This window comes from Chamaea fasciata, unplaced genomic scaffold (assembly GCF_029207755.1).
Source record: "Chamaea fasciata isolate MVZ Bird 193981 ecotype frontalis unplaced genomic scaffold, bChaFas1.0.hap1 SCAF_13, whole genome shotgun sequence".
Taxonomy (NCBI): domain Eukaryota; kingdom Metazoa; phylum Chordata; class Aves; order Passeriformes; family Sylviidae; genus Chamaea; species Chamaea fasciata.
The window spans coordinates 1,066,887-1,094,546 of NW_027094098.1; the positions used below are offsets into that span (position 1 = coordinate 1,066,887).

General features: G+C 47.3%; 1 protein-coding gene across 2 annotated transcripts; it reads left to right on the forward strand.

The window, feature by feature from the left end:
• Window positions 1–38: 38 nt before the first annotated feature.
• Window positions 39–27,657, forward strand: HEMK1 (HemK methyltransferase family member 1). 2 transcript variants are annotated; one of them, XM_066195306.1, is made up of 11 exons: window positions 39–120; window positions 2,522–2,940; window positions 3,717–3,808; window positions 4,772–4,865; window positions 16,298–16,447; window positions 18,499–18,563; window positions 21,125–21,174; window positions 22,359–22,464; window positions 23,474–23,569; window positions 25,299–25,412; window positions 25,684–27,657. In XM_066195306.1, the coding sequence occupies exons 2-11, from the start codon at window positions 2,680–2,682 to the stop codon at window positions 25,718–25,720; spliced, it is 1,065 nt and encodes a 354-aa protein (XP_066051403.1). In that variant the 5' UTR covers window positions 39–120; window positions 2,522–2,679; the 3' UTR covers window positions 25,721–27,657. The 2 variants fall into 2 exon arrangements, with proteins under 2 accessions (XP_066051403.1, XP_066051404.1); XM_066195307.1 differs by having other exon boundaries at window positions 42–120; window positions 2,525–2,940.
• Window positions 27,658–27,660: the final 3 nt, after the last annotated feature.

The window sequence follows — 27,660 nt, forward strand, 5'->3', positions numbered from 1 at the left end:
TCGCGGCCCTGGCGCGGGTCTGCCGGCCGGGCTCCTCGGCCCCGGGCCCCGCGGCAGCCGGCTGGGCTCCCGTTCTCCGAGGGAGCCGGCTGTGGCCCCGGCCGCGCCGTGAGCCGTGAGGTGAGGCGTCGCTGTGCGCGCGCTCGCCTCAGCGCGGCCCCGGGCCCGCCCCCGGCCCGCCGGCGAAGGGAGCCCCGGCCGTGCTCACGGTGTTGCGCGGGCAGGGAAAGCCGAGAGGCTGGAAGAGGAGCCGCCTCCGCTGCCGGCGCTGCTCGTGTGGCCCGTTCACCGCCGCGGGTCGGCAGTTCCCCGCTGCCTTCCCGTGTGCCCGCGGGGCTGTGCCGGCTCAGGCGGACGCTGGCTGCGGCCGGAACGGGACCTGGGCAGGGCGGGCTCCGGCCCTTGCCGAGGCCTGTGGGTGCGAGTGGCTGGGCCTTCCCGCAGGCACCCGGGCACGGGTGAGGCTGCGGGGAGGGCGAGCTGGGGCTGAAAGGACCAAACCACGGAACCGCAGAGGGGAAAGGAGATCTGCTTCCTACCTGTGTGCAGACAGGTATTTGTACCAAGGAGTAGAGTGCAGGGAGTTCACGTCAGGAGAGAGACAAGACAAGGAGCCACTGGAGAGGGTCTAGCAGAGGGCAACAAACACGATGAAGGGTCTGGTGTATGTGTCTTACGAGAGACTGCAGGAGTTGGGCCTGTGTGAATCCAGAGAAAAGTGAGAGGGGATCTCGGTAATGCATATTAATGTATCAAAGGAGTTTGTCAAGAGGGTGATGCTCAACAACAGGATGAGGAGTAATGGCCATAAAGTAAAACACAAGAAGTTTCACCCCAACATTAGGAAGAACTTCTTTACACTGAGGGTGGCAGGGCAGTGGAATAGGCTGCTCAGGGGGCTCACGGAGTCTCGCTCTTTGGAGATATGCTGAACCCACCTGGCCATGTTCCTGTGTCACCTTCCTTGGCTGGGAAGTTGGACTGGATGATCTCCAAAGGTCCCTTCTAATCCCAGCAGTTCTGTTATTCTGTGCAAATTGTTTCAACCACGGCCAATTAAGGTCTTCTCTGCCTCCCTTAGAAGGGTAATGTTTTACTCTTCTAGTGTTTCTCTTGCCGCAGTAAACAAGATTGATGTGGGAAGCTTCCCAAATAAATAAGGTAGCTGACAGACTCTACATAAAGGGAAGTTTTCACGGGGGCTGTTTGTCTCTCTGCTGAGAGTAATGGAGGTGGTAAAAAGGGGATCCTTGGGCTCTTAGAGCTTCCACCCCTTTGCTAGGAGGTAGCAGGTAGGACAATCTGGAGCTCTTTGCAGCAGACCTTCTGCTGCTTCCCTGGGCTGTGTTGCATTTTACAAAGGAGGGCAGTGGAGGCCTGACTGTTCCAGGGTTTCCCTGTGCAGCAGGAGCAGGGCTGTGGTGCCAGCATCTGCCAGGCTGGAGCCGAGTTGGTCTCCCCAGCTCTTCCAGCAGCAGCATTCCTAGGGGGCAGCAACCAGCCTCTCAGGAGAGGTATTTAGTTGTTTGTGTGGTGGTTTTCTGGAGAAATTGGAGTAGAGGAGGTTGCCTCTCTGAGACGGTGTTGAAAAGCAGCCATCAATAGAGGAATGGCAATGAGTGCTCAGGGAAACCCATAGTTGCTCCAGGGACTGTGAGTCAGAAAGGAGAGGGGCCCTCATTTCTCGTGGATCACAGCAGGAAAATGTGGTGGTTGTTCTGTTTGTCTCACACAGTTCCAAGTGTGATATGCTGCAGCTGTTTTGTAAGGTTTCATTTCCTTTGTCTCCTGCAGTCATCTTCTTTGTTTTTATTCCATCTCTGTCTGGCTCTGCCTTTTCTCTCCCTTAGGAGACCGACTTCCCTCTAGCAGGGTTTGCCCTTTCTGGCCTTTCCATCTTTCGGGCGTTTCTCTTCCCTCTAGTACGTTGAGAGGTTTTCTCTTTCCTCTGCTCTTAGCAGTTCAGCTCTGGCTCTGTGCCCCCTTGTTTGCCCTCTGGGGATGGTGACAGTGTGAAAGTGTAAAAAACCCTTGATCCATGAGGTCTAGGTCTTCTGTGAGCGTCCCTGCCAACCTCCAACTTGTGGTTTATGAACAGAGAGAGGAATAAAAGAAATAACCTAGGAGAGACTGAAGGTCTTCCTACAGGGAAACCAGGGTGACCCACCTGTGGGGTGGAGATCCAGGGTCTGGAGCGAAGGTTGGTGTGTCACTGGCTTTCTGGGACCAGGGACAGGCAGAAGAGCTGTGCCTGTGTGTGGGCAGCTCACTTCTGCCCTGCCGTGGACGCGGTCTGGCCTCTGACCTCTGCAGCCGGGCTGCTCTGGGAAGAAGTGGGTTGCAGGTTGGCTGTCACGTGAATCTTTTTTGGGGGAGTCCTTTGTTACTGGTACAGTGTCAGTAATTGCTTTTGTGCTTTGGGCTGGGATTAGAGCGAGCAGTTGCATTCTGTCGCAGGGGAACCCATTGTTCAGTGGCCCGAGGACTTCACACTTTTCTCTTGCCTTGTTTTCTGGTCTAGAAGAGCTGCAGATGCTGCCCCGTGGAGAACCCACTGTCTGTGGTCAGCTGGTGCTGCGCCAGTAACTTGTGGTAGCACCAGGTGAATCTCAGCACTGAGGGATACTGATCCTTCAGTGGCAACGAGGAGCACGTGTGGAAGCCAGAAACTTCACCACAATGAGGTGCCTCATCCATCCACTGCTCAGGAGGTTGTTGAGCCTCCCTCCTCAGCGTGTGCCAGGGCAAAGGACTCCAAGTAAAGGTGCTGTCCTCAGTCCAAAGCAATTGTTTCTGAGGAAGAGCTGCAGTGCAGGACCTGGGCTCGTGACTGCCGCTGATATGGTCAAATATTGGCAGAAGGTCTTCGAGACAAATGGGATCCCCGAAGCACGAGAATCCAGTCAATATATTGTCTCATTTGTCCTGGGAGCAAAAACAGTTAAGTAATAGGAAAAGAATAAGGTCTGTGTGTGCTTCTTAGTTTTTCATTTTGATTGAATCTCTTACCTTTTTATCTCATTTAGAGGGAGTAGAACAACTTATCCTCCCTTAGATGGCAGAGAAGGTGAGGGGTAGTTTATTATTGCCAGCAGAACACTTGGGGGTCTCTTAAATGCTCTCTTTTGCAGACACTGAAGTGTAACATAAACATCCACCCTGACTTGCCTGGTAAAGTGATTCTTAATTTTAATTATTCCTGTGCACCCCAAGAAGTAGCAGAAGAACAGTTGTAAGGATGTGTTTCTAAACATGCAGATAGGTTCTTCTGATTGCTTTCCAGCTGGTTTCCAGCAGTCCCAGGCAATTGTGTTTGTCAGCATCCTGTATCACCCTGCAGGATGCCCTTGGCAGGGTGGCAGAGGACCCTCCTGTCACAGTACAGCCAGGCTGTATCTGTACAAGATAAATCTGGCCATAACATAAATTCAGTGTGGCTCGCCTAGTTCAGGAGTACACAAGTCCCCAGATAAGGTGATGATAGGATAGAAAGAGAGACCTCAGCCAGCCCCATTCAACCCTGGATGCACACACATCACTGGCCAGAGATCTGGGCAGTGCAGAGATCCCAACCAATTGGCTATCCAAGCCCAGGAAATTCAAACCCCCTGTAAAAGAAGCTCTGACCAATAAAACACAGTTTATCTGTCTCCAACCAACGACCCCACATAACACCTGGCACGGGTGAGCAGATCTTAAAGTGACTTTGTCTTCAGTTTCAGAGCCTGGATTCCAAAAGCCTCTACACTCCACTTACAGCACTGCAGCAGGAGCAAATCCAGCAGCTGAGCCACAAGCGGCTGCAAAGGTAGGAGCATCCTCTTGTACCTGTTCCTTTGGAGGGCTTTCCTTCAGCCTACAAGCAGCCAGGAGAATGGCAGCAGAGGGAAGACAGCTCAGATGTCGAGTAACTGTGCTGTGGTGGTCTCTTACGGTGATTCAAGTGAGAGGCACAACTTGTCCACCTGTGTGACCACTGTCCAGTTGGTCAGGCCCCAGCCTGTACTGGTGCATGGGGTTATTCCTCCCCAGTTTATATGATTTTGTGTTGTTCTTTGCTGAATTTTATGAGATTCTTGTCAGCCCATTTCTCCAGAGGTCCCTCTGAAAAGTTGCACACCCATCTGGTCTGTTAACTACTCCTCCCAGTTAATTCTCTGTCATTGCAGCCATGCGCTGTCCCTTCACCCAGGCCATTAAGGTGTCATGGGATGTTGATACCAGGGTACTCCACTAGGAATCAGCCTTCAGCTGAGCCTTGTGCTGCTGAAATAAACCTTCCGAGCCTGTAAGTTCAGTCAGTTTCCAGCCCACCTCATTTATCCAGTCTGTACTGCATCAGCTTCTGTATGAGGATATGGGAGACAGTGTCAGAACCCTGGGGAAAGTCAAGACGTTGTTTTGATGCACCAAACTAGTCAGTGTGTCCTGGGTGACTATCAACTCACTCAGGAATGGTTTCCCCTTTGTAAATCTATGCTGACTACTCCCAATCACCTTCCTGCAGTTGGCATGTTTGGACTCTTTGTTCCATCTCTTTCCCTGGTATCGAGGTGAGGCTGACTGACCCGTAGTTCCCAATTCCAGTGCTTGTTCACAAACTGGGCTGTGGGAAGGAGCTCCCCCTGCTCCCTCAGCGCGCACATGCACATTGCTGATGCGTTGCTGGCCCTGGGCAGGGGTTGTGGTCAGCAGTGAGGTGAGCATGGCATGGCAGCCCCTCTGCTCTCCCAGGGCAGTCCCAAAGAGCTCACACTCCCTTTGCCTGCAGGATGCCAGTGCAGTACGTGCTTGGAGAGTGGGACTTCCAGGAGCTGACCCTGAAGATGAGACCCCCGGTGTTTATTCCACGGCCTGAAACAGAGGTGTGAACGTGGGGCCGGCCTGGGGTGTGAGTTCCACAATACAATTAGGGCATTGCTGTGAAGGCATCTTGGTGAGGCTGCAGTGATGAGGAAATCAGATCACTTCTTTTAGAAGCTTGTGATCTGGAACTGATGCTGGTAACCTTTGCCTCCTGCCTTGGAGGGAGGGATGTTGCAAGCTGATGTATCCCTTAACTACACAGAAATCGATTGCCATTGATGGAAGGATGTGGCCTTGCTTTCCTTATTTCTGCTATAGTAAGGACTCCTAAGAAGTTCAAAACATCTACAGCTGTATTTCAGTGGCTTACAGCATACAGGAATCTAAACATTGTCCAGAGACTGCCAGCAGAACCCTGCAGTAGTAGGAAAACAACAGTGGAATCCAGAGAGCCTGAGTGTCCATGTGCTGGCTGGTAGGAAGTAGCACCTACCATCTGTCTCATGGCTCCATGGTGCTTTCTGGACAAACACAGGAAACTGAAAGGTAAGGTCTGGCTGGGCTGGAATTAAATGTCACTGTCAGTCATCAGAATCCAAAGGACAGCCACGCATGACCAAGTTAAAACTCCATGTTCCCCAGCATTCCTACTGCTATGGAAGAGCTTAAGATACACATGGTGACACTTGCCCTGACAGTAGTCTAGCTTTCCCTTTCAGCACATGGGCCATCCTAGCAAGGAAGCTTTTTTTTTTTTTTTTTCTAGTCCTCAGGAGGGTTTAGGATTTGCAAGGTGGTTTTTTTTGTTTGCTTTTATTTTGGATTGGTTTGGGTTTTTTTAACCTTCTGAGAATTTTTCTTTTAGAGCCTGTGTTAACTTTTGGAGGTGAATTGGTCTTCTTACCTTCTTATCCATTTCTAAGTCCCAGAAGCTTAAACCTGTTTCAGCCTGGTAGTCATTTCTTCAACTGTTTGCCTGTTGTAAGGTGCAAAAGTTAAACCAAAATTTAAGGACAAAGACAACCTGTGCTTCTGTTGTGCCCTTTGAGGAAGAGGGTGCTACTGAAATCCATGAGGGGGTTCCAGAGCATTTAGCTACAACACAGTTATCCTCTCGAGTCAGAGTGGATGAATATTTAGAACCAGAGTCTTGGTTTGCTGTGGGGCGTCAGCAGCACCTCGTGGAGAATCTGCTGGGCCCTAAGTCATAGTGCTGACACTTGTGTCCAGAGAACTTGGGAGCTCTCTGCCTGGTCTGGGTTGGTCAGTCTGTGCTGGTTGAGTTTGGAGATGGAGCTCCAAGGAATAATTTTGCCAGTTAGAGCGAGCAATGGTTGGTTTTGTTATTGTCAACAGTGTTTCTGCTCTGGATGATTCAAGAGGGTATTTCCAACCTTCACATCCCAATTAGCTCATGGATGCAATGGGAGCATTAAAATCAGGGAGAACTTGTATGTTCTGCAAGTCAAAATATCTGCTGGTGAGGCTTCCTGAGGGGCTGCGCTCTAGTTGTCCCCATGCAGTGCCGGGCTCAGAACAAAGGCCTGTTATGTGGAGTACAAGCTGGGCTGGCCAGTGCTTGAGAATGTTGTTAATTGAGCCCACATGCCTGATTTTGGTAAAAGCATCTCTGCTGGTCCAAACTGGAGTGCTTTGAAACCACTTAACATACCCTGGTGCAAAGATGGAGTGTAAACAACTTAACCCAAACCTTGTCTCTGGCAAAAATTCATTTGTTGTGTTACTTAACTTACTACAAAGGCACATTTTTAGCACATTTCTTACAGAAGACCAGAAGTTTATAATAATGATTGAGGAATGGAGCTCTGTGGGCAGTGGAGAGTTTGCTTGTGATGTGCTGGGGAGGTTCCTGTGACAGGAGAGCCACAGGGGCAGAATCCAGCCGTTCAGCAGCACCTGGCAGGACGTGGCTGTAGACTGCTGCTGCTTCCAGGAGCTGTGTCCTGTGTAAGCTGTGCACAAAGTGGTGTCCAGATCTTTTCTTTCCGCGGGAAGGAAAGGTTGATAATCTCTGACTTTGTGTGATGTGTTTGGGTTTGTCTATGTTTTGTTTCATCAAAGTAATTTTTTTCAGCCTTCACTGGACTTGAAAACTGCAATGGAAATACCTACTTTCAAAAATGTTAAAGTTCATTGCATCTGTTGATTTCCTTTTGTTTAGAATTTGCCTGCAGTGTTCTTAAAACCAGTAGTGCTGAAACTTTTCAGAAGATATTTTCTGTAAATAATCCCTGTTCTTTAGGGAGTAGTTAATTGTTACCCCAGGTTCAAGTTTATCTGTGACTGCAGACACAAGCCACGTGTCTTGTTCCTCGCTGAGAAAATGTGACTCCCTAAACTGACTCATTAGTGCAGATACACAGGAAGCTTCAAAATTTTCTTGCTAATTTTCTGTATGTAGCTTCTGCAGGTGCTCCTATGTGTTGATTTGAGTGTGAGAAGAAGGGGAGCCATGTTCATGACACACACGTTATTTTCTCTGGCTGCAACAGGAGGGTTATGACTCTTGCTCCCAGTGCCTTGGTAATGGCGTGAAATTAAACACAGCATGACCCAAACCACGAGCATTGTTTCAGGCCTGGGGACAGAGACACATGCAGAGAGAGAAGCTCCCTTGTGTGCTTAATTCTGTCTTGTGTGAAATTTTCCCCCATGTCATCTATTCAGTTCTCTCTGGTAGCTGAGCCCTCTCCTGTTCTCTCCCTCTGGGAATATTTTTGCAGCACATGTGGCTTCATTCTTCTGTTCCATGGGAATCTGGCTGGGGAGGGGACAGGCAGCCAAAAGCAGGGAAAGAGCAGGTCCTGTTCCAGCTCCGGCCCGCTGGGAGGAAAGCTTTGGACTGGCTGCTGCGAGTGTGGAGAGGGTTTGTGAGGGCCTTTGGAACCTGGCATCCTCCCAGCTTTCCTCCTGTGGCACCAGTGCCAGGCTTCTGCACTGGGGATTGTTTGGACCAAAGTTATGGGGTGCGCACAATGAATTGTCTTTGTTAGGTGATGATGGTAATGTCAAGGCATCCCTGTCTCAACACTGCTCCCTCACTGTTAGCGGAAAAGAAAGACTTCTTCCCGAAGCCAGTATTTTTTTTTTTTAACTTCTAAAATTTTAGAAGGTCTTGCTTTGGGAGAAACAGGACAAAGAGGAGGAGAATTCAGCCAGCCGTGAAGGTGTCATTCCATTTCTGTGCGGTGCCTGCAGGCTCTCTGATGCTCCCCGCGCCTTCCTTGGGGGCAGTTGTGGCTCGGTCCAGGCCGGGCCCCCTCCCAGGGCGGGCTGTGCGATACCCGCCTGCCGCCCCCAGAGGGCGCTCCAGGCTCACGCGCTCCTGTTCCTGGCCGTTCGCTTCTCTCCCCGTTATCCCGGGATATCTGGTGCTTCTGAGAATTCCACTAATTGCTCAGTGCAAACTAAAATAGCCATCTTCTGTGCCTCGCTGCTGTTGATCCGGCTTCCTACAGCAAAATGACAAGAGAAAAGGTGGGTGTGGAAGGGTCCCTTCTCTTGACAGTCAGCAGTTAAGGACTGTTCTTAGCCAAAGCTGGATTTGGGGCCATCCTGCTTCATAATTGCTAATGGATCTGGCCCCCACTGATTTGTTTAATCCTCTTTGGAGTCTATCTGCGTCTAACCTCCCTGGCATCATGTGACAGCAAATCTTGTATTGTACGTGGGAAAAATGTCTTCTTTGCTTCCAGTGCTGCCTGACCTTTGGGTTTTACTGTATAACAAATCATTCACTACAGCATTTGTAATTTTTTACTTATGTCTCTGTCTGTTCTTTTTCCACCTGTGATTTTTAAGCTCTTTTGCTTGTTTCCCAAAAGAGATTGTTTCTTTCCCATGATAACATGCTTGAAACCTGAAGTCAATGCTGTTTACTTGCACCTGCCTGTGGAATGGCATTCATTGTGTGGGATGTTCTGTGAAAGCACTTAAGTCAAAGATTGGCTCAGAGAAACCTTCCATGAAATTTAACTTCTAGATAAACACAATCATTAACCTTTTAAGAAGGTCCAGAACACAGAGAAGGGAAATTTTCCCTTCCTGACCTGTATGTGCAAATAAACAGATTGCAGGGTGGGCCTTTTCTCTCTCCAGTCTTTTATGTCAAAGCAGTTTTCTGTTCCAGTCAGTGCTGAAAGGAAGCCTTTGGTGCAGAAATGTCCTTTCATTTCCCTAATTTCTTTGCCACACATGGATACTTCTTGGAAAGGTCTAAAGGTCACACTGTCTAGTGAGTACAGCCATTAATCAAGGGTCAGGAGATTGGGTTTTTTTCTCAGTTTTGCCTCTGAGCAGTTGTCGCTTCAAGGGAAGGCTGCTTCCCCTTTCTGTGTAATGGGCTTCCCAGTTTGGGAAATGAGAAGGCTGATAGTGCTCTGTCTTGACATAGATTGAAGTCCTGTCTTGAAATATGTGTAGACTTGTATAAGGCATATTAAACGTAAATGCAGTAGAGCAATAAATCAAAAATTATCTGCTCTCTGTCAAAATAGAGCTGTGAGCAAATGTGCTAAAGATGGAGCATTGCTGTTGTGGCCTCACAGATGAGATTTTGCCCATATGAGAGGCAATACTTCATCAGTGTGTTGGAGGGGAACAATGTTTTCTGCAGGCGGGCAGTGGCACAGAGGGTGGTGAATAGAAATCACAAAGGGAGCCTGTTGTTGCTGCAGAGCAATTGGAATTGCCCTTTGAGCTAAGCACAAGTGTTTACTAGGATCATATGGAGAGAGACAAATAGAGCAGCCTGTGCCTTGTGGCTGAGGCACTTGTGCTGCCGGAAGGGCTTGGAGAAAGATTTGGGGTCCCCGGTATCTTAGGGATATTGGCTGACCAGGAACACCCACTTTTTCCTGCCCAGTGGGCTGATGGGATCCTTGCATGTGGGACAGGGGAGTGCCACGTGCACAAGCAGCATTAAATAATGAGTATTGCTGTAGTGGAATAGCTGCAGAACTATTGTGTCCAGTTATGTTACTGACTGCTTGAGGAAGAAGTGGAAAATTAGATTTGGAGAAAAAACAGTGTGTGGAGTAATAGGTTGAAAAAGTCTGCCTTGTTGTTGAAGACTGTCTGGCTCATCAAAGACAAGCTTTAGGGGTAAATTATCTAGCACAGACAGCAGAAATTTGAAAACTGAAGTCTCTGTGGTTTCACAGACAAGTGTATAATAGGCACTATAAATGCAGGCCAGAAGAAAAGGTGCACATCTCAACAGGGAGTGTAATTAAATGCTGAAACGGCGTAGCAAGAGTCTATTGCTGGCCACTTGAAAATCAGGACGGAACGTTTTCCCCAGACAGATTTCTTCTTGTTGAAAGGGAAATGATGGAAGAAACAGGGTTGTTTCTGGCTGACTGGCCAGGATGAACTGTGGTGGTAGTTTCTGCTGGCTTCCTGTACAAGAAAACAAGACTCTACTAGTGGAGAGAATTCCATCCAAGTTGGTGATTTTCAGGACAGACTAAAAAACGGGAATTTAAAGCTAAAATTTGTGCTGAAGGCAGGGGAAGCAGCAGCTGTTCTTTTAAGTCATCTACAAACCTGTCCCCCGGGTTAACTTACATAGGCTTTTCCAATGTGTTCTCACAGATCTCTCTGTTGTTAATGCCTGTATTTTGGGGGGTTTAATCTCCCTGTTATGATTGAAAGAGCCTCCTGTTTCCAAGCGTTTTTGCTGAGTCCTGTAGCTCATCAGCAGTGAAACCAGGATGTAAGACTAGAACTGGAGAAAAATAGGCTCTAAAATGGCTGTGACAGATGGGACTCAAGGAGATTCCCACATAAGGGAGGAAAAAAATCTATTTCCTCCCCCAAGCTCTTTTCAAACATCCAAATTACTAGAGCTGGAGATTAGGAAGCTAGACTAGTGCATCTGTCCGGATGCTGTCTGGCAGTGATCAATACCTGTATCTGCAGAGAAAGAAAATACCTTTTTTCTGGAGAGGTGTGTCTGGCTAGAGCTCTGTGCTGGACACCTGAGGTATGGCCAGTGTACGGTGACTTGGATCCACTCTTGCCCTCGGGCATGGCTAAATTTAGACATGGCAGCTGTGGTAATTCCTCTTGGGCACGAGCACATATGGGTTGCTGCCTGTTGATAAAGTCATTTCTGGATGCTGTCACAGCCTCTGCTCCAGCAGATGAAGCAGCACGTGGCATGTGCCCTGATACCAGGAGCTGCTGCTGTGTGGCCAAGCCAACCCCCTTCCTCAGCATTAGGTGTGCTTTGACATGCTTGTCTGTCATTGCTAACACCTAGAGCCACCCTTTTTTTCAGGATCAGTGGCTCTTCCGGAGCTATTCAGGTGCGTCTATTCCCAGAAGTTTATAGTGGGAGTTCCATGGGTTTGATCCCCACGTGGGCCATTCACTTAAGAGCTGGAATCAGTGATCCCTGTGTGTCCCTTCCAGCTCAGAATATTCTGTGATTTTTCTCTTTCCTGCTATGGTGCCAGGCAGAAGAGCCCAGGACAAAACCCCTGCCTGCCCATGAAGCAGTGGGCTGGTTTGGTGGCTTGGTTTTGGAAGTGGGATATGTGGTAGGGATCTTCTAGGGCTGTTGCCATGGAGTTGGGTTTCCAGCTTGGCTTCCTGGTGTTTGTCATGTGCTGATTGGCAGCCAAGTGGACAAACAAGATGGGAGAAGTGATTGAGTTAATATCAGATCAGGTTCTGTGGAAAGTCCTGGATTCTGAGAACAGAAGTTTCTGGAAAGCACACAAATAAGGGAAACATTCCCAGGAAGTGTGCGAGAGCAGAGAGAAAATTTCCACTGTTTCCCTGGGGTTTTTTGCTTTCCTTCTCCAGTTGACTCACCTGGGAATTCAGAGACTCCTGCCACTCTGGCTCTTACCCCTGGAACCTTGTCTTCCCCGCTTTCCCCTGGGATGTGGAAAAAAGGGTGCTTGTAGAGAATGCAGTAGGAGTTTGTGACTTCCACCCTTGCCTTTCCTGTTCCTCACTTCCTCTTGTTTTGTTTAGTTTGTCCTTTTTGAGGACAGAAACAAATGACGGGTCATTCGTGGGTGCTGTCACAGAGGATCCCCTCAGCTCTGTCCCTGTGCCCAGCTCTGCAGCCACCCTTGAGCCCAGGAATCTCTGCTGCCTCCTCCCTGTCTCGGGGCAGGAACCCAGCTGAGCCCGTGCTGGTCCTGCCTGGGCTGCAGCTGTGCAGCCTCGGTGGTTTGGGTGCTGGCAGCCCCTGGCCTCACACTGCTCTGTGCAGCTGCAGTTCCCAGAAATGCCGTGAACCAGAGCCCTGGCCACAGGGCAGAGGTGACACCAAGGGCCTGTGAGAACAGAGAGGATGCTGGGGGGCCTTGGGGAACCACACTTGTGGGTGGAAAGGTGAGGCAGAGGCTCAGGGCAAGCTGGAGGTGGTCACAAAGTTTTGTATTTGTTGTGCTCAAAGAGAAGATTGTGAGGGTGGGACCCAAATAAATGACAGTGTGAACTTAGGGTGAGTCTGACAGTGAAGCTAAATTTCCTGGAATCACAAGGTGAGAACAGCCTGTGAGAGGTTTGGCCAAGAGACAAAACCTTGAGAGCCCCTTGAGTGCTGGAAATTAGGTAGCATGAGAAGCAAATATTTGTGAACCCTGTACAGGCTAGCAGAAGGGAATAACAGAACAGTTGGGGTTGAAAGGCACCTCTGCAGATCATCCAGTCCAACCCCCTGGCAAGGCCGGGTCACCACAGGAATGTGTCCCGGTGAGGTTGGAATATGTCCAAGGGGGAGACTTCATGCCTTCCCTGGGCAGCTGTTCCAGTGCTCTGTCACCATCAATGTAAAGAAGTTTTTCCTCATGTTGAGGTGAAACTTCTTGTGTTTTAGTTTATGGTCATACATAAGATTTGCTTCAAGGAAGAGCAGGGACTACTGAATCCACTTTTCCATGTGACTTCTGTCTCTTCCTCCTGGCTGTTTGAACATCTCTGCTCACCTGTGTATGGAGTGAAATGTGTGGTCTGTCCCTGCATGCAGGTGTCAACAGCTCCATTATGGGGCTGCCCAAAGCATGTAGGGGACCTTCCTTCCCTTCCACCTTGCTGCTGTTGCTGGCAAAAGGAGGCAGAGGGTTTTAGAGTCTTTCTGGTTCTGTCTGTTTGCCATTCAGTGCCTTCACTCTTTCCAAAACTGACTTCTGCTGCAGTAAGGAGCTTCTTGCTCAGACTAGAGGAGAAAAATTCTTCAAAATGTTCCATTTCCCCCTTCTGAGACAATTATCACGCTGGTACTCACATGTTTGTACACCAGGCTCCAGGATGAAAGTAATTCTGCCAGTACCTGTAGCACTGGCAGAACCAGCAGATTTTTTTTGTTGTTATAGGTTGGGTTGTAACTGACAATAATGACTCATACTGTAAGCAATAATTTGAATGCTAATAACTCTACAATTGAGAGTTCATTCTGCCCAGTGATTGGCATGCTGTGGGCAAATATGGAATTGGGTCACAAAGTGTTTCATTGTATTTCCCAGTGGAATTTTTGTGATTTCATATCTCAGCCTTCAAAGCTGGTGATCAAAATGATGGTTAAAATGGCTTTTGGTAATCTTGGCATTATAATAGCAGGCATTTGTACTCTGACTTTGTTCAGTCTGAGAGGACACGGGGTATCCTACCCAGTAAAGACCTCAGCCTTCTGCCAGTTGCCGTTGTCCCAGTCAGTCCCAGTTTCACTCTCCCAGTCCCAGGCACCTCTTTTTAGCACCATCAGCCTCTTTGTTGCTTTTCCCCAGCTGTGGTTCCAGTTGAATTCTTGTGCAAGGGCTGGAAATGTCTGACTTGCAGGGTATTTTGTAGTCTTTGTATGAACACTGTTATACTCAGCCAGAAATACTTCATCTCCCAAGAAGAGATTTGAAAGGGGTGCTGCTGTGTTCTGCAAAGTGCTGTAATTTATCAATTTCCAGTGGTGATATTTTGGAGGTGATGGTGTGATTGGAGAAGCACAGATTTTGGCTGGATCGTTTGCTAGAAGATGAAAAATACTCAGACGAATCTGATGAATACAGTTTCAAAACAATTTTTGATAATTTAATCATCCCTGAAACCTAGTGGCAATGGGAGTGGGATGACTCTGTGTCACGGTTGCTGGATTTTCCTGCTTGTTTGCCAGTTAGAATGCATCCTCTTCTTTGCTTGTCAATCAGGTTGAAAATAATTATTCAGCCTTTTCTGGTAGTGGAGTACTAATGTCTGGCAAATTATGCCATTCCTTTAGGTAGTCCCATCATTTTTTATGTCTTTTGTACTATTGTGGTAAATGTGTATTATGAGAAAACCAGCCTTTGCCTCAGTAGGAATTGTAATGAAACGACCAAGACAATGAATTGAGGCAGTCAGAAAGCAGGATACAAAGCCTAAGTAATACCAACATCCCATTGTATTTATATTTTATGTGGTAAACCCTGAAATCAGTCATGTTTAAATGGGAGCTTTGGCAAGCACACTAAAATGCTTTCACTGTGGAATGTGTAAAGTAGGCATTCCATTAAAACCCATCAAGCTTGAAATTACTAATGATAAACCTTAAGGAAGTTAATAAATGGTTTAGAACAGCTCTAGTGTATGGCAGTCACATTTGGACGTTTGTAATCAGTAACTTGTGCTGCTCTGGGAACAGATGGTTCTAAGTTACTGTGGAGATTTCCAGGAAATGTTTGTAAGTGTCCAGAAATAGCTGATATTTAAAGAAGTGATTGAATAGCCAAGCAGAATTTTCTGTGTGCCCTTTCTTCTGTGGTCTTGGAATCCTCAGCACCTCACCTGCTTCGCCAAAGCAGCTGTGGTTGCAATCTCTGTCTGTCTGCAGTGCCTGAGTGTTTTCAGGCTGATTCATCTGGAGCTGTTTGAATGGCCAAAGCCACTTCTCACAAAAGTGGGTAGATAAGGTATTTATTTTTCCCTTTTGCTGTCTGAGTCCTGTGATAGCTTCCTCCAAGCTGGGAGCTTGTGAAACTATTTTCATCCATGACTGTCTAGGAAAGGAATCTCAGAGAAGCAGTGAGGAACTGGTGATTTTGGAGGCTGTTAGCAAAACTTCTGTATGAGGGCAATGCCAGTAATGACACGGTGACCAGGGCAGCACATTGTGATGTGGCTCCTTATCCCTGGCTGAATATATTTCAATATCAGTTCCCAAACTTGCCTGTTCCAGGGATGGTTCATCAAAGCTCATCTACCTGAATGCTTCATTTTTGTACCTGTTTGCATCTCCCTTCCCACTTGCTGCACATGTGGAGTGGCCTGTCCTGAAGGATGACCAGCAGCTGTGAATCTCTTCAGAAATACTGCAGCTTTGCACAAGGCATCTCTTATGCTGCCCTCCAGATTGGGTGAGGGATCCAAGGCTTCTGCTCTTACGCACAAGCCTGTCCAGTTCAGGCTCCTGATAAAAGCCATTGTAAAGTAAAAGAGAAACTGACCTGCCTGCCAGGACTTGTTCCTTTTATATATTCCAGCTTATGCCAGTTATTTTTTGTAACGTTTGTTAAACTTTCTGTATTTACAGGAGAGGTCCAAGAGCAGCCCTCCCAAATGGAGAATCCTAGCCATGCTGTGAGCACCTAGGGCAGGAAGGGCTGTGTGTGCCCTGAAAGCACGAGGATGGGAGGGAGCTGAGAGCACCTTCTGAGCTGCTGATGCACTCAAGGTGTTCATAAGGTTTCCATCTTACAGTTTTCTCCGGCGAATAACAAAACAACTTCATGGTGCAGTCAGAGGGAGGCACATGTGTGCTTTCTCTGAAATCTCATTTTCACAAACCTTAAATCTTTGAGCCCTCTCCTGCTGTGTTGGATTTTATATAACATGGCAAAGGGATTTAAAAAATAAGAGTGATATGAGGGAGGAGACAGAAATGGCAGAATTGCATACAGATCCAGAAGCATGGATGAAAATCTTTTCCCTGTGACTTTATAGCAACAAAATGTAGTAGGAGTCCACAATCTGAAATCCATGCAGGGCACTGCTCATTTGGATCATTTAGTAGCTCATTGCTTTTACTTTTCATCTCCAGGTTGGATTACTGGTTTAGATGCTATTAGGAGCTGTGCAGCTGCCTCCTGGTCACCTACCTACTGAGACTGTGTAGAAATCTTGAGTTTTGAAGCTTAAAAATTCTGAAAGCCAAAATTTTGGAGTTAATAGTGTTGCAGAAGATAATGTGCTCCAGCTATCTTGTTAACTGTTTTTCCCAACAGTGCTAGAAGATTTCAGAGAATCTGTGGGAGATTGTATCCTGAGGATTTGGTTACTAATCAAAGCATCCTGTGGGGCAGATGGAGCTGAAGGGACTTCTGGCATGTCAGTTCCATTACTACCATCTGTGTTTTTAAAATTAGCAACAAAAATACATTTTATTGGGTACAGAGTCAAGAAATTTAAACTTCAGCCCTCAGATCGCAAAGGTGTGAGCCAAAACAGCTCCCTTTGTAATTTTGTTTGTTTGTTTTCTTAGGATCTTGTCTCTTTAGTTGTGGAGGAAGAATTTCAGAAATGTGAGAATTCAGCGCTCCGTTTCCCAGTTCCTGTTCCTCATCCTGTGATCCTGGAAATCGGGTGTGGCTCTGGAGCAATTGCTCTGAGTCTGCTCTGTAAACTGTCACAGGTGAGCTCCCTGCAGTGCTCCTGATGTGAGAGATGCCTGTGTTAGAGGACAGTCCCACTCTGCTCATCTTCATTGAGATGTCACAAACTTCTCTGATGGAACTTTGGCAGCTCAGGTCTCTGACAGGCTCTGTAAGTTCCTACCTCTAGTAGGTAGAGGAGGGATATTTGGGAATTGGTCCCTCTCCCCATCTCTCTGCAGGAATAGCAGAGACATAATCAGAATGGAAGAAAAGTGAATGTGCTCATTCTTGAGCTGCTGCAGCTCACTAACAATCACCTTACCTTGTAGCACTGGTGGGTGTTGGTTTAAGATACTAACCTGGCCTGAGGGACTGAGGCATGGTGACACACACTATTAGTTGAATTTATGAGGCAGTCATCTCTAAAAACCACCTTGCTGTGAATCAAAAGATCTTGTCTCTAGGAAACTAAAGATTAAATGATACAGGAAAGGGATTACCATAGCAGTGTCAGTACTTGGGATCGATAAGACAAGCAAATCTCACTGCCTTGACTGCCAAACCATGTTTTTATTTTGTGGTCTTTTGTTCCCTAGTAACAACCCACAGCTTCTGAGCAGAATCAAAAGAGCAAGAAGGGGTCTGAGATCTGAGTGATCAAAGCCCTTCTTGCCCCTGATTCTTGTGGCCTGTAACATGTTTATGGAGATACTCTTGGTCAAGAAAATGATCTCATTGCATGTGGTCAAGGGAGAAGTATTCCCCTCTCCTCAGAGCTGCAGACCAGCCGGTTCCTTCTCCGGAATGAGAGTTGCTGTGGCCAGCCCCTCCTCTTGTAGGAGTATAAGCCCTGCCATGTAAGAATTAGAGGCTGATGCCTCTAGTGGAAGGGACGTTCCTCCTCCCAGTGACCCGAGAAGGTTAATATTTGAGCTTCATGACTTCAGAGTGTAATTGCGCTGATTTCCTGAGCTAGGAGAAGAGCTTCATGCGCTTTACCTTGCTTGTTAGCTTAAAGAGCTGTGTCAGTCTGTCTCTGTAACTCATAACAGTCCTTTCCCAGCCCAAACTGCTGTGCCCAGGGAAATAAGGAGCCTTGACTGATTAGAATTAGTGGTAGCCACACTGACAGCTAAGTAGAGTTACACTCTGGGTAATCTCCTTAGTGTTTGAGGCAGAATTTGGCACTAAGGTACTGAGAAAGCAGCAGCAACTTCTCATTTATGGTCTCAGCTGAGTCCTTCACCTTAAGGGTGAGCTTCATGTGTGTGGGTGCTGGCCTGGGACCATGAAATTAATCCCCTTAGGAGTGATGGCAAATCACACCATCATCTCCAAATGCAAAGCAGTTGCTTCAAGCATGTGTCCTCTGTAAATCCTTACCAACATCTGTGCTTAAATAAACATTGAGCAAAGCAAAACCAAGTTAGGCCTTGGCCTGTGGTTTTCCTAAGATGGAATTGAAGATTTGGAGACAAAAGAGAGATTTGGAAACAAATCTCTCTTTGTGGAGCCCGGTCTCTTACCATAATGCTGGAGAACTCTCCAATACTTGACACACAGTCGAGTACATGCAGTCAATACAGGCAGTGAATCTGGTGTAAGGACTGCAGTGGAGTGACTGGGTAAAAGGTGTCATCTGCATAATGGATGGAAAATGCCAGAACCCGTGTCCAAGTGGTTGTGTTAGTGTGGAGAGGGATCCTGTCTGTGCTGGGGAGGATAAATCCAACCACATGACCTTCCTGCAGTCTGTGCCTAGCCCAGACTAGCCAGAGTGTTGACTCTCACCCTGCCAGGAGCAGCAAGGGATCAGGCGAGGTCAGTCACTGTGGCTCTGTTGTTGTCAGTTCTGGTGGGCTGCTGCCTGTGCTGCAGAGAGCCTTCAGTCACCTTAGTGCCTTACACACATCACTCGTGATCCCTGTGCCCTGCGTGCATTCCTCAGGAGCTGTTCTCTTCAGCAGCCAAGAGTGAACAGTCTCTTGTCAGTTTTGATCTTGCATGTTTGGCAGAGCATGTCTGCTCAGGAATCTTGATGTTATAACACCGGCTTGGTAGGGTTTGTTGTTTTTTTTTTCTCTTCCAGAGCAGAGTCATAGCCATGGATAAAGAGTTGGCTGCCGTGGATCTCACCAGGGAGAACGCACATAGGTACAAGACCACGTATTACTCATTTTTTGGTAAATTGTTGCTTGAGACAGACCAAGAGTCTGTACCATACTTGTACATGTGCTTCATGTTTTTCACCACTGAAGGCCAGAGAATGTTTAGTTGTTGAACTCCTAAAGTGTTCTAAAGTAACAATTCAGAAAAAAAAAATGCATACATTTACCAGAGTGTGTTTCTTTGGCTTGTGAATGAGCTTTGCAAAGACAGCAGCCTAAATAAAGCAGTGGTACTCACATACTGTTCATCAGGGGGTTTCAGAGTGTTTTTTGGTAACTACTCTTACCCCTGTTTGTGAACTCAGGAAGCTCAGGACTGAAGTAGGAATTTTTATGTCACTTGTGAGGATAAGGACAAGTGTATCCTGAGCCTTTCTCTCTCTGGCTCCTTCGATCATTATTGTTGCAGTTGTTTTTGTCCTTTCTCCTCCTGAAGTGCTTGCACAGTTGTCTTGGTTTGGACAGACAAGTGTCTGCCAGGGAAAGCTGGAGCCTCTCTTGGAATGGAGAATGTAAACCCCCTCCCTCCAAATTATTATAATTTTGAAATTAAGGGGCTTTCAGGCAAAGATATGGGAATAGGAATAACAGTTCTTTACTAGGAATATTAAAAATAAAAATGTAGCAGTACAAAAAAAGCAAACAAAAAAGAAAACACTGACAGAGTCAGAATACAGCCTGACACCCCGCTGGTCAGGGTGTTGGTAGCAGTGCAATTCAGTCCTCCTGCAGTGGCAGATGTGGTTCTGCTGGAGCAGAGATGATCCTGTAGAAGGGGTCAGTGGTGGTGAGACGGGTCTGCTCTTCCTCTGGGAATCCAGTGCAGACAGGCTGTGCTGGTGTTCTGAATCTCAGGTTTTATCCAGGTAGGAATGCTGGGCTCCTCCCCCTGGGTGGAGCATCTCCCACTGGGATGATGCCATTGTGTCAGCCCTGCAGTGAGCCTCGATGGCCCCTGAAAAGCAGATTCCCCCCGGAGGGAGGATGGGTCACAGGACACGGCCCCAGCTGGTTTAACAGCTGCCCATTAACAGAAGACACACCCCCCTCCCCACAGAGTTATGAGGAATGGGCCCTGGAAGAGACAAAGAAAACACCTCCCCGGCCGCTTTTGACAGATGGCAACAGAATCCACACTGCTGGTTACATCTTGCACTGAAACCCAAGACAACAGTCAAGTAGCACTTTTCCTCTGAGGTGCTGCGCTGTGTGCCTCAGCATCCTCCCTGCAGTCTTGGTTTGGTGGGATTGGTGCTGCTGGATCCTGTGCAGTTCAGACCCCTGTGCTGTGGCAGGCTGGATGTTCAGAGCTGCTGGCTCAGACAAACACCTTGTGCTGAGGTCAGAGAGATGTCTGTCAGGTTGTCCTTGTCCTTCCTAGTGGCTCCACTTCCTCAGCTGGTTCTTCTGTCAGGTTGTTCTGGACCATCACAACCACAGGGAACCCCAGAGCTGGAATCCCAGTATGCTTCTGAGTCTCTGTAGGCTTTGTCAAATGAGCTCCAGATTGCATTCGTGTCCTCAGTAACTGCTGGGCCCTAGGCATTAATTAGAGCCATCTCAGAGAGAATTCCTGTTGCTGTTTCTCATGGAGTCCAGTATAGCTGTGAGTCTCAAGAGGTGCTCATTAACTGAGATTTCTGTCCACAGGCCCACATATCCCTCTTTTCCCAAGATGCTGCCAGCACTGGGGGGGTACTTCTGGTGCTGGCTGCACTGGACTGCATTTCTTCACGTCTTGCAAGTCCCAGCTTGTGTGTGAGTCTGAGGGGCTGAGTAGGAACAAGCCCTTCCCAAACTGGCCACCTCACTGTTACCCTTTGCCTCCTAGCCCAGTTGCAGGGAATGGGGAGCAGAGGTTTCCTCCTAATGTGTCAGTGTCAAACCAAATTCTGTTGCAATTTTTCATAGATATAATAAAAGCTGACCAGATCTTTGTCTCCTTGATAAACTATAACTTTGGCCTCTGGGGAAAATTGTCTTGCTTATTAACATTGCTTGTTGGCTCAAGAGTGGATGAGGGAGTATAAATGCCATGTCAGAGAGCTTCATATTTCCCCATGGATATTTTAATTGTGTCTTTGTGATCTTGTCCCTGGCATGGTGCCCTGTAGCTCTTGGGAGAGAAGCCAGCAGGATAAGCTGTGTTACTGCTTGACTGAACCCAGCTTAGATCCTGCCTGCTTTTCAGAGCTCCCTTACCCCAGCTGTGTTCTCTACATACTTGTATGAGTCTTACTGGATCAATCCCAGTGCCAGATCCATCTGAGCACATGGCACACAGTGCAGGAATCCCTCCCTTTCCTGATCCCTGTGTATCCTGATAGGGCAGGACCACAGGCCCTCAGCAAAGGGAGTAGAACTTGGGTGTAAGGCCACTGTGGTGGGAGGAGAGAATATGCTGGAAAGGTCTTGGCAGTTGTGAATATATGTGTGTCAGATGAGAGATGCAATGTTTAATGATCTGTTTGTAGAATGTACTGTTCATGAACACAAATACACCTCCTAATCTTCCTTCTTTCTGTTGTTGCATGTGGAATTTTACAGGCTGCAACTCCAAGAAAGGATTCACATCATCCACCGAGATGTTTCACACAGTAACTCTTTTCACTGTTATAATCCACTTTGTCTTTTTCCCTTTGTGTCTTTGATGGGTGGAGGGAGGCATGAAAGTCAGCCAAGGGACCACTCTGGGGTGCAGGGGGCAGAAGAGAGTTGAAGTTAATGGAGAAAAAGGTCAGTAAGAAGTGAGCCAGTGGAACTTTTCCCTGCAGAGATTTCCAGGGCAGATGGTCAGCTGACAGAAGTCCCTGGTTACATCAGAAAGTGAATTATTCCTGGGTTTAAGTGTCCCAAGGTTGTGCCTGAGCTGGGAGTCCAAGTGCTCTTTACTGTTACTGGGGAGAGGCAAATATAGAAAGAGTGTAAATCATTCCATGCTGCCGTGGAGGCTTTAGATAAACTTGTACATGCCTGTCTCTCCATTGATGGGAGAGGGAGCCCATATATTTAGCTTAGATTAAATGCCCAACCTTATTCACCTGAAATTAGGTTAGTTCAATCAGGAGAGGATGCTCTTCTCCCCCTGAGCCAGCCAAAACCAGTTCAAACTAACATTTGGTGGGGCCTATCCAGTTAGGCCCGTAGTGCTTGGCTGTTTGTTAGCAGCTGTGGAGCCAGGAGTTGCAGTGCTGTGGGTGCATTAGCACACCTTTCTGACATCTGTTTTTGACACTCTGCCATCTCTTAGGGCTGAAAGCCCTGTGCCAGGAGGCTGCCTGAGGACAGTGCCACACTCACGTGCTTCCACGAGGTCTAATTCAGGGCAGGAGTGTAGGGAGCTGCTCCTGGTCTGCAGAAGAGCGGCCCATTGTTGTTTTTGCTGAGGGGCCCTGGCTCTGCAGCTCTGTAAGAGGAAGGATGTTCTGGACAGCCAGTCTGAGCTCCCACTTAGGCCTTTGTGGGCTCTCTGAGTTCTGGTTATTGCTTTAGCTCCAGGTGGCCACAGAGCACCAGGGCATTAAGCTCCTATGCTTTTTTAACTTGTTTTGTTAAGTAGGCTCTTGATGTGAAAAAATGATACTTTACCTGTGCTTTCCTTTGTGTCACTCTTGCCCTCCTGGAGCAGGGAGCAAGGCACGCTATTGCAGAAAGAAATAGGATAAAATGTTATTATCACAAAGCAGGGCCAAACACATTTACATGTGCCTGGAGACACTTTCCTGGGCAGGGTCTTGACACTGAGCTTATAGGGAAGATGCTGTGATTCTTTCTTTCCTAGGTTCTGCCAAACAGCTGCTGCTCTGGGGCCCCATAGATGTCATAGTCAGTAACCCCCCATATGTTTTCCATGAAGACATGGCTTCCTTGGATGCAGAAATCCTCCGGTAAGCAGACAAAGAGATTTTTCCTCTCCTGTTCCTTGAAGCAAGATTTTCTGTCTGCTTCCTTGTACCGCACACAATTGCACACAAAATATGCAAATGTAGTATACACATGCAAAATATAGGTGTGTTTATTTGAGATATAATATTACAGGCTTGCCTACAGGCATGAAGCAACATGGAACTGTTTTAAAGATTTATTAAAATGGAAAAAGCACACAGTTTGAAATTAGCAAGTTCCTAATCCAAAACTGATTGTCATGCATGTGAGAAGAAAGTCCTGCCCCACCTCTGTGTGCAGTGTGCACCAGAGCGGGTTCTGACAGCTGAGCTTTCTGCATCCCAGCTGGCTCTGCTGGGTTAGCCACAGCCTGAGGTGGTGTGTTGCAATGAGACACGAAATAACGATGCTTGACTCTAGTTAGAAGGCAGTAGAAATCAGAAACTTCATTTACAATTTATTCAGCCCTTTTATAATATGCCATGCTAAAAGGCACGTTATTGGTCCATAGGACTGGCACTTCTCTTATTTGCTAAGTAACAGAAAGAGCAAACAACACCTGTTGTTATGGGAAAGGAATATTGTTGACACAAAATTGTTTTAGAAAGAAGAAAACTTTTGAAGTTTCCCTTGAGAAGAGCTAGCTCTTCTCAAGCTCAGAAAGTATCAAGCCCACAGTGGTGTTTGGCACGAATCATTCCAGCCCTGGCTGTACAACACCCTCGCTCTCTGGCCAGCTTAGAGGGAGCAGACCTATGTGTTGGAACTGTGAGATCCCAGCTACAGCTGGGTCCTGATTTTCAGAAATACTTCAGGGGATGTTTTCTGCTTGTGCTAAATGTGGGGTTTCTCAGCCCAGTTGTAGCTGCCTTCTCCCTCCCTGTATTTCCTATAAAAGGGGTGAGTGCTGTCACCTGCTGTGGAGCACTGGACTTCAGGTGTATCAGGGGTGATGCATTCTCAAGGGCCTCAGGAATTGCTGTGAAATGTCTTTTTCTTCCTACACTCCAGCTATGAGGACCTTGATGCCCTGGATGGGGGAGATGATGGCATGAGAGTCATCAAAACAGTTCTGGCTTTGGCTCCTTCTCTTCTGAAAGCTTCTGGGTAAGTACTACCCTCTTTTGAATTTGATGTCTTTCATCCATCCTCTTCTGTAAATTCTGTACTTCCCTATATGATGACAAATCAGAGGGAAAATAGTTGCCAAATGGTCTCCTTATTGGCCCAGTTAATAATAGCAGTTTTTAAAATGTCATGTGTGCAAGCAAAATTATCTTGAAACTGGGTAATAAAGTGGTATGAGCCCTTTTCTTGGCTGTTGGTGGTGCTTCCTGGTCATTAGCAAAGTGAGAATCTTTGATGGTCAAAGCAGCAACAAAAAGAACATGGAAGAGAGTAGCCAAGAAAGAGAGTGCAGAAAGCAGGGGAGCTTTCTAAGGTGAGTAACTGATGGAAGGAGAAGCAATGGAGAACTCTTTGAGGGTGGATGAAGATCTCCACTTCCCTTCCACCCTTTAATTAGGGGAAGCTTTTTTGTTGTACCAGTATACACAATGCTGAATATCCCAGGAGAAAGAAGATCAGTCAGGGATAGTTTCTTAAATGTTAAATTTCCCTGTGATTAATTTTCAAGACTGATTGTTCCTGTTCTCTGTCATGTGGGATCCATTTGGAAGGTCAGCGTGCTGATACCCAGAAGTCTGAGTGTACTGTTCCTGTGCCAGGGCACTCACACATCCTGTTGAATATTCCTGACATTTGGCCACCATAGAGGTTGTTGAAAATCTGCTGTCTTGAGAGGAAGAATGGGAATATTGAGAGGCATAGTGCATGCAGAATTAATTCCTCATGCTTTGCATGACCACAGGAGCAGAAGATGCTTCTCAAAATTTCCCAGCTTTAGAGACTGGTCCTGTGGGCTTGTTTGTTAAAATTATTTCTTTTCCTTCTCTTTTTGCTCGTGTAATAAGGTGGAGCCCACATTAAGGAGTGGAAGTTTTTTTGGGTCAGAAATGAGATCCACACCCAGCTTGTAGTTGGCCTGGTGATTTTATAGGGAGTATTCAGTGTGGTATGTTTTAAGAATTCTCAGGAGGGCATTTGAGGGGGTTTGGCCTGTGTCCTTTGCCTGCTAAATGTGTCTCTTGCTGTGTCCCAGGCCATAACCAGCCCCATCACTCCCCGTGCCTGTGAACTGGGGTGGTTCTGCTTTGTCACAGGAGGAGACATGGGGAATGAGCCAGTGTCATAAAGCCTGGAAATAGCACTGCAGCATCCAGGCCTGGTCCTGGTGCCCTAACTGAGGTTATTTGATCAGTTCTGTGTAGGCCTGAATGCTGGTGTTGTTTCCATAACTGATTTGTGGAGACATTTACTGTGGAAAAATGTGTGTTCTGACTCGTACTTCATGTCTCTCGCTGCTTATACACAGAGAGTTCAGGCTGCCAGGCCAGTGCTCACTGTTCTTGCAGCATAAAAACTGCTTCCTGCCCTTAAATCTTTGGGGGTTTCAGAACCACATTGCTGGTGGTATCTCTGGGTTGGCTTCAGAAAGGCCAATTACATCTCGATACAAGGCTTTAACTGCTCACACAGTGTACCATGAGAATTCCCCCCGGGATCAACACTTTCTCCCCTGAAGGAGGCAGCTGGGATCTACATCTTACATGAACAGCTATGGTCTGGTTTAGGGTTGTTGGTTTGCACTGTGTTTACTGACCTTTTCACTTCCTGCACTGGTCAGAATCATACAGAAAGAAATATCTTCATTTTTATCAGTTTAGCAACCTAAATGGGCATCTCTCCAATTCTGCTCCCAAATGTGTCTTTTCAGGAGCGTGTTTCTGGAAGTCGATCCCAGGCATCCAGACATGGTGGAGCACTGGCTACGGGCACACCCAGACTTACTGCTCACCCTCCGTGCCGTTCACAAGGACTTTTGTGGCAAGTAAGTCTTTTTTTGCTTTTGCATTTTTGGAGGTTTTGTGTCCTTTTGTCTTTGACAAAATAGGGGCTCCCTGGTAGTATCAGCCTTCTGATATCCTGAGACAGCCTGGCAAGTGTTTGGTCAGAAATTCTGACGCAGGTGAGCATTTCTGATGGGATGACTGGCTCTGGTGGGGTTATTGCCGTTGGAAAATTACTGGTTTTATAGGATGGAAGTAGAGGCATGTTGTCCCTCGTGAGACTTAAAGCTCTGGTCTTTCTTTTTCCCACAGGCCTAGGTTTCTGCACATCCAGAAACAAAGCAGCTGACAGCTGTGTCAGACATAACTCTCCTTGCAGGATGCTTTTTGCTCTTGAGCCCAGCTGAACAGCTTGTTGAAAACTCCTTCTGCCTTGTGAAAGGATCTCCATTCCCCAGAGTGTTGGACTCTCCATACAGTGACAGATCCCTCATTTCCTGACACAGACCTCATCCAGAGATGCAGAAATTCAGCTGAGCACGTGGAAGTGTTTCACCTTCCTCAGGGAGCTGCATGAAACATTTTAGTCTGCTCTGCTAAAGTGACCCAATCATCTCAGGACCCAAGACAGAAGAGTTCACAGCTCCAGATTAAAAATACAACTTCTCAACGTGCCAGATCGCCCATTTGGCCTAGAAAGAATTGAATTCTTTTTTTTTAAATTGGCCTTGAGATACATTTATATAGAATGTGACCAGATAGGATGATAAGCCCAAACCCTGGCTTATACTGGCACATGGATTTGCAGGTGTAACAGGACATAACTGTTGTGCACATTTCAGATGCGGTTCTGCTCCAGGATCCTGATGCTCCAATAGCAAATCAGCCTTAGTTTCCCACTCCTGCTGAGTGATTGTCCCTGAAGTATCAGTGCACATGTGACAGCACCTGAATTTACAGCCTTTGACACTTGGTGGATGCTGCCAGAAACAGTCAAAGCATTGTAATAAAGACAGTGCTTCAGATCAGGGTCCTTAAAAGAATTTCACTGCAACTATTCAGAGATGCTGGCAGGCCTCAATAAACATCTGGCACCCACACATTGCCCTGGTGGTAATACAAATGCTTAAATTCCACATGAGGCATTTAATTGCAAGACTTTGCAGAGAAGGCCAGAGTCACTACTCCGGTTTTGCAGAGGGAGAAGTTGAAAACCAGGAGGTGAAATAACCTGCATGAAATTTGACAAGCTGAGTTTGGAGTAGGACTCAGTCTGTTAACAGGCGTGGGAACAGCTGAGGTCTGTCTCTTTGGGAGGGTGACTCAGCCTAGGGCTGCCTGAAGCAGCACTGAGGGGAGTCCCTGAAGTGGACAGTCAACATCATGTCAGTGTAAATCATGGCAGGGTTAAATCCAAGCTGCTGCTCCTCGCTGTTGCTGCTGGTTCCAGTGGTGCAGGTTCCCTTCTGGACCATAGCTAGCCAGGGAAGGAAGGAAGGAAAGCGAAGGAAAGCGAAGGAAAGGGTCTGCTCTGCCAGTCCAGATGGAAGCGGTTGCTGGGCCAGTGGAGGTGAGCGCTCAGGAGGGGTGGGAGTGTCCAGACCAGGGCCCTGCTGTGCCCAGGCTGCCCTGGGGCTGCACAGCCAGACATCAGGCAGGACATGCAGCAGCAAACTGAGTCTCTTGGAAGGCTGCAGCAGGTTCAGAGGTTGTTACATGAGCCCTGATACATCTGCTCCCTTTCCCCTCTGCCTCTCCTACACTTTTACTCCTCGACTGAGTCTTTCCTCCATCCCCTTAACTGCTGGACATTGGCCCTGCTTTCCCACAGACACCTGAGGTCTCTCTGATGAACCAGCACTTGGGTTCCAGCTGGAACCTTTCCCTTCTCACAGCTTTGTTCACAGACTTGCCTTTCACCCATTGTACATCTCACACTACATTTATCCACCCCAGTAGTTTACCATGTCCTGTACATTCTTTACTTGAATTTGTGAGTCTTCTGTGGCCTGCAGTACCTGCCCTGGTTAAACAGAGTAGAGGAAATCTAGGGAAGGAGAGAACAAAAATAGGTCAGTTAAAATGCACTTGAGCATAGGTTTGGAAACACCATCTCAGTACAGCTGATTTCTGGTCTCCTAGAGCCATGAGTACAAAGTGCAATCAAAGGGGTTGTATTTTGTGTGGTTGTGGATATTTTTTTTTAAATAGCAATTAGGGATATTTTTTAAGTTCAGTTTGTCAGACTCTGTTTAAAAATTAAATTTTAAGAAATTAGTTCTCAGATTT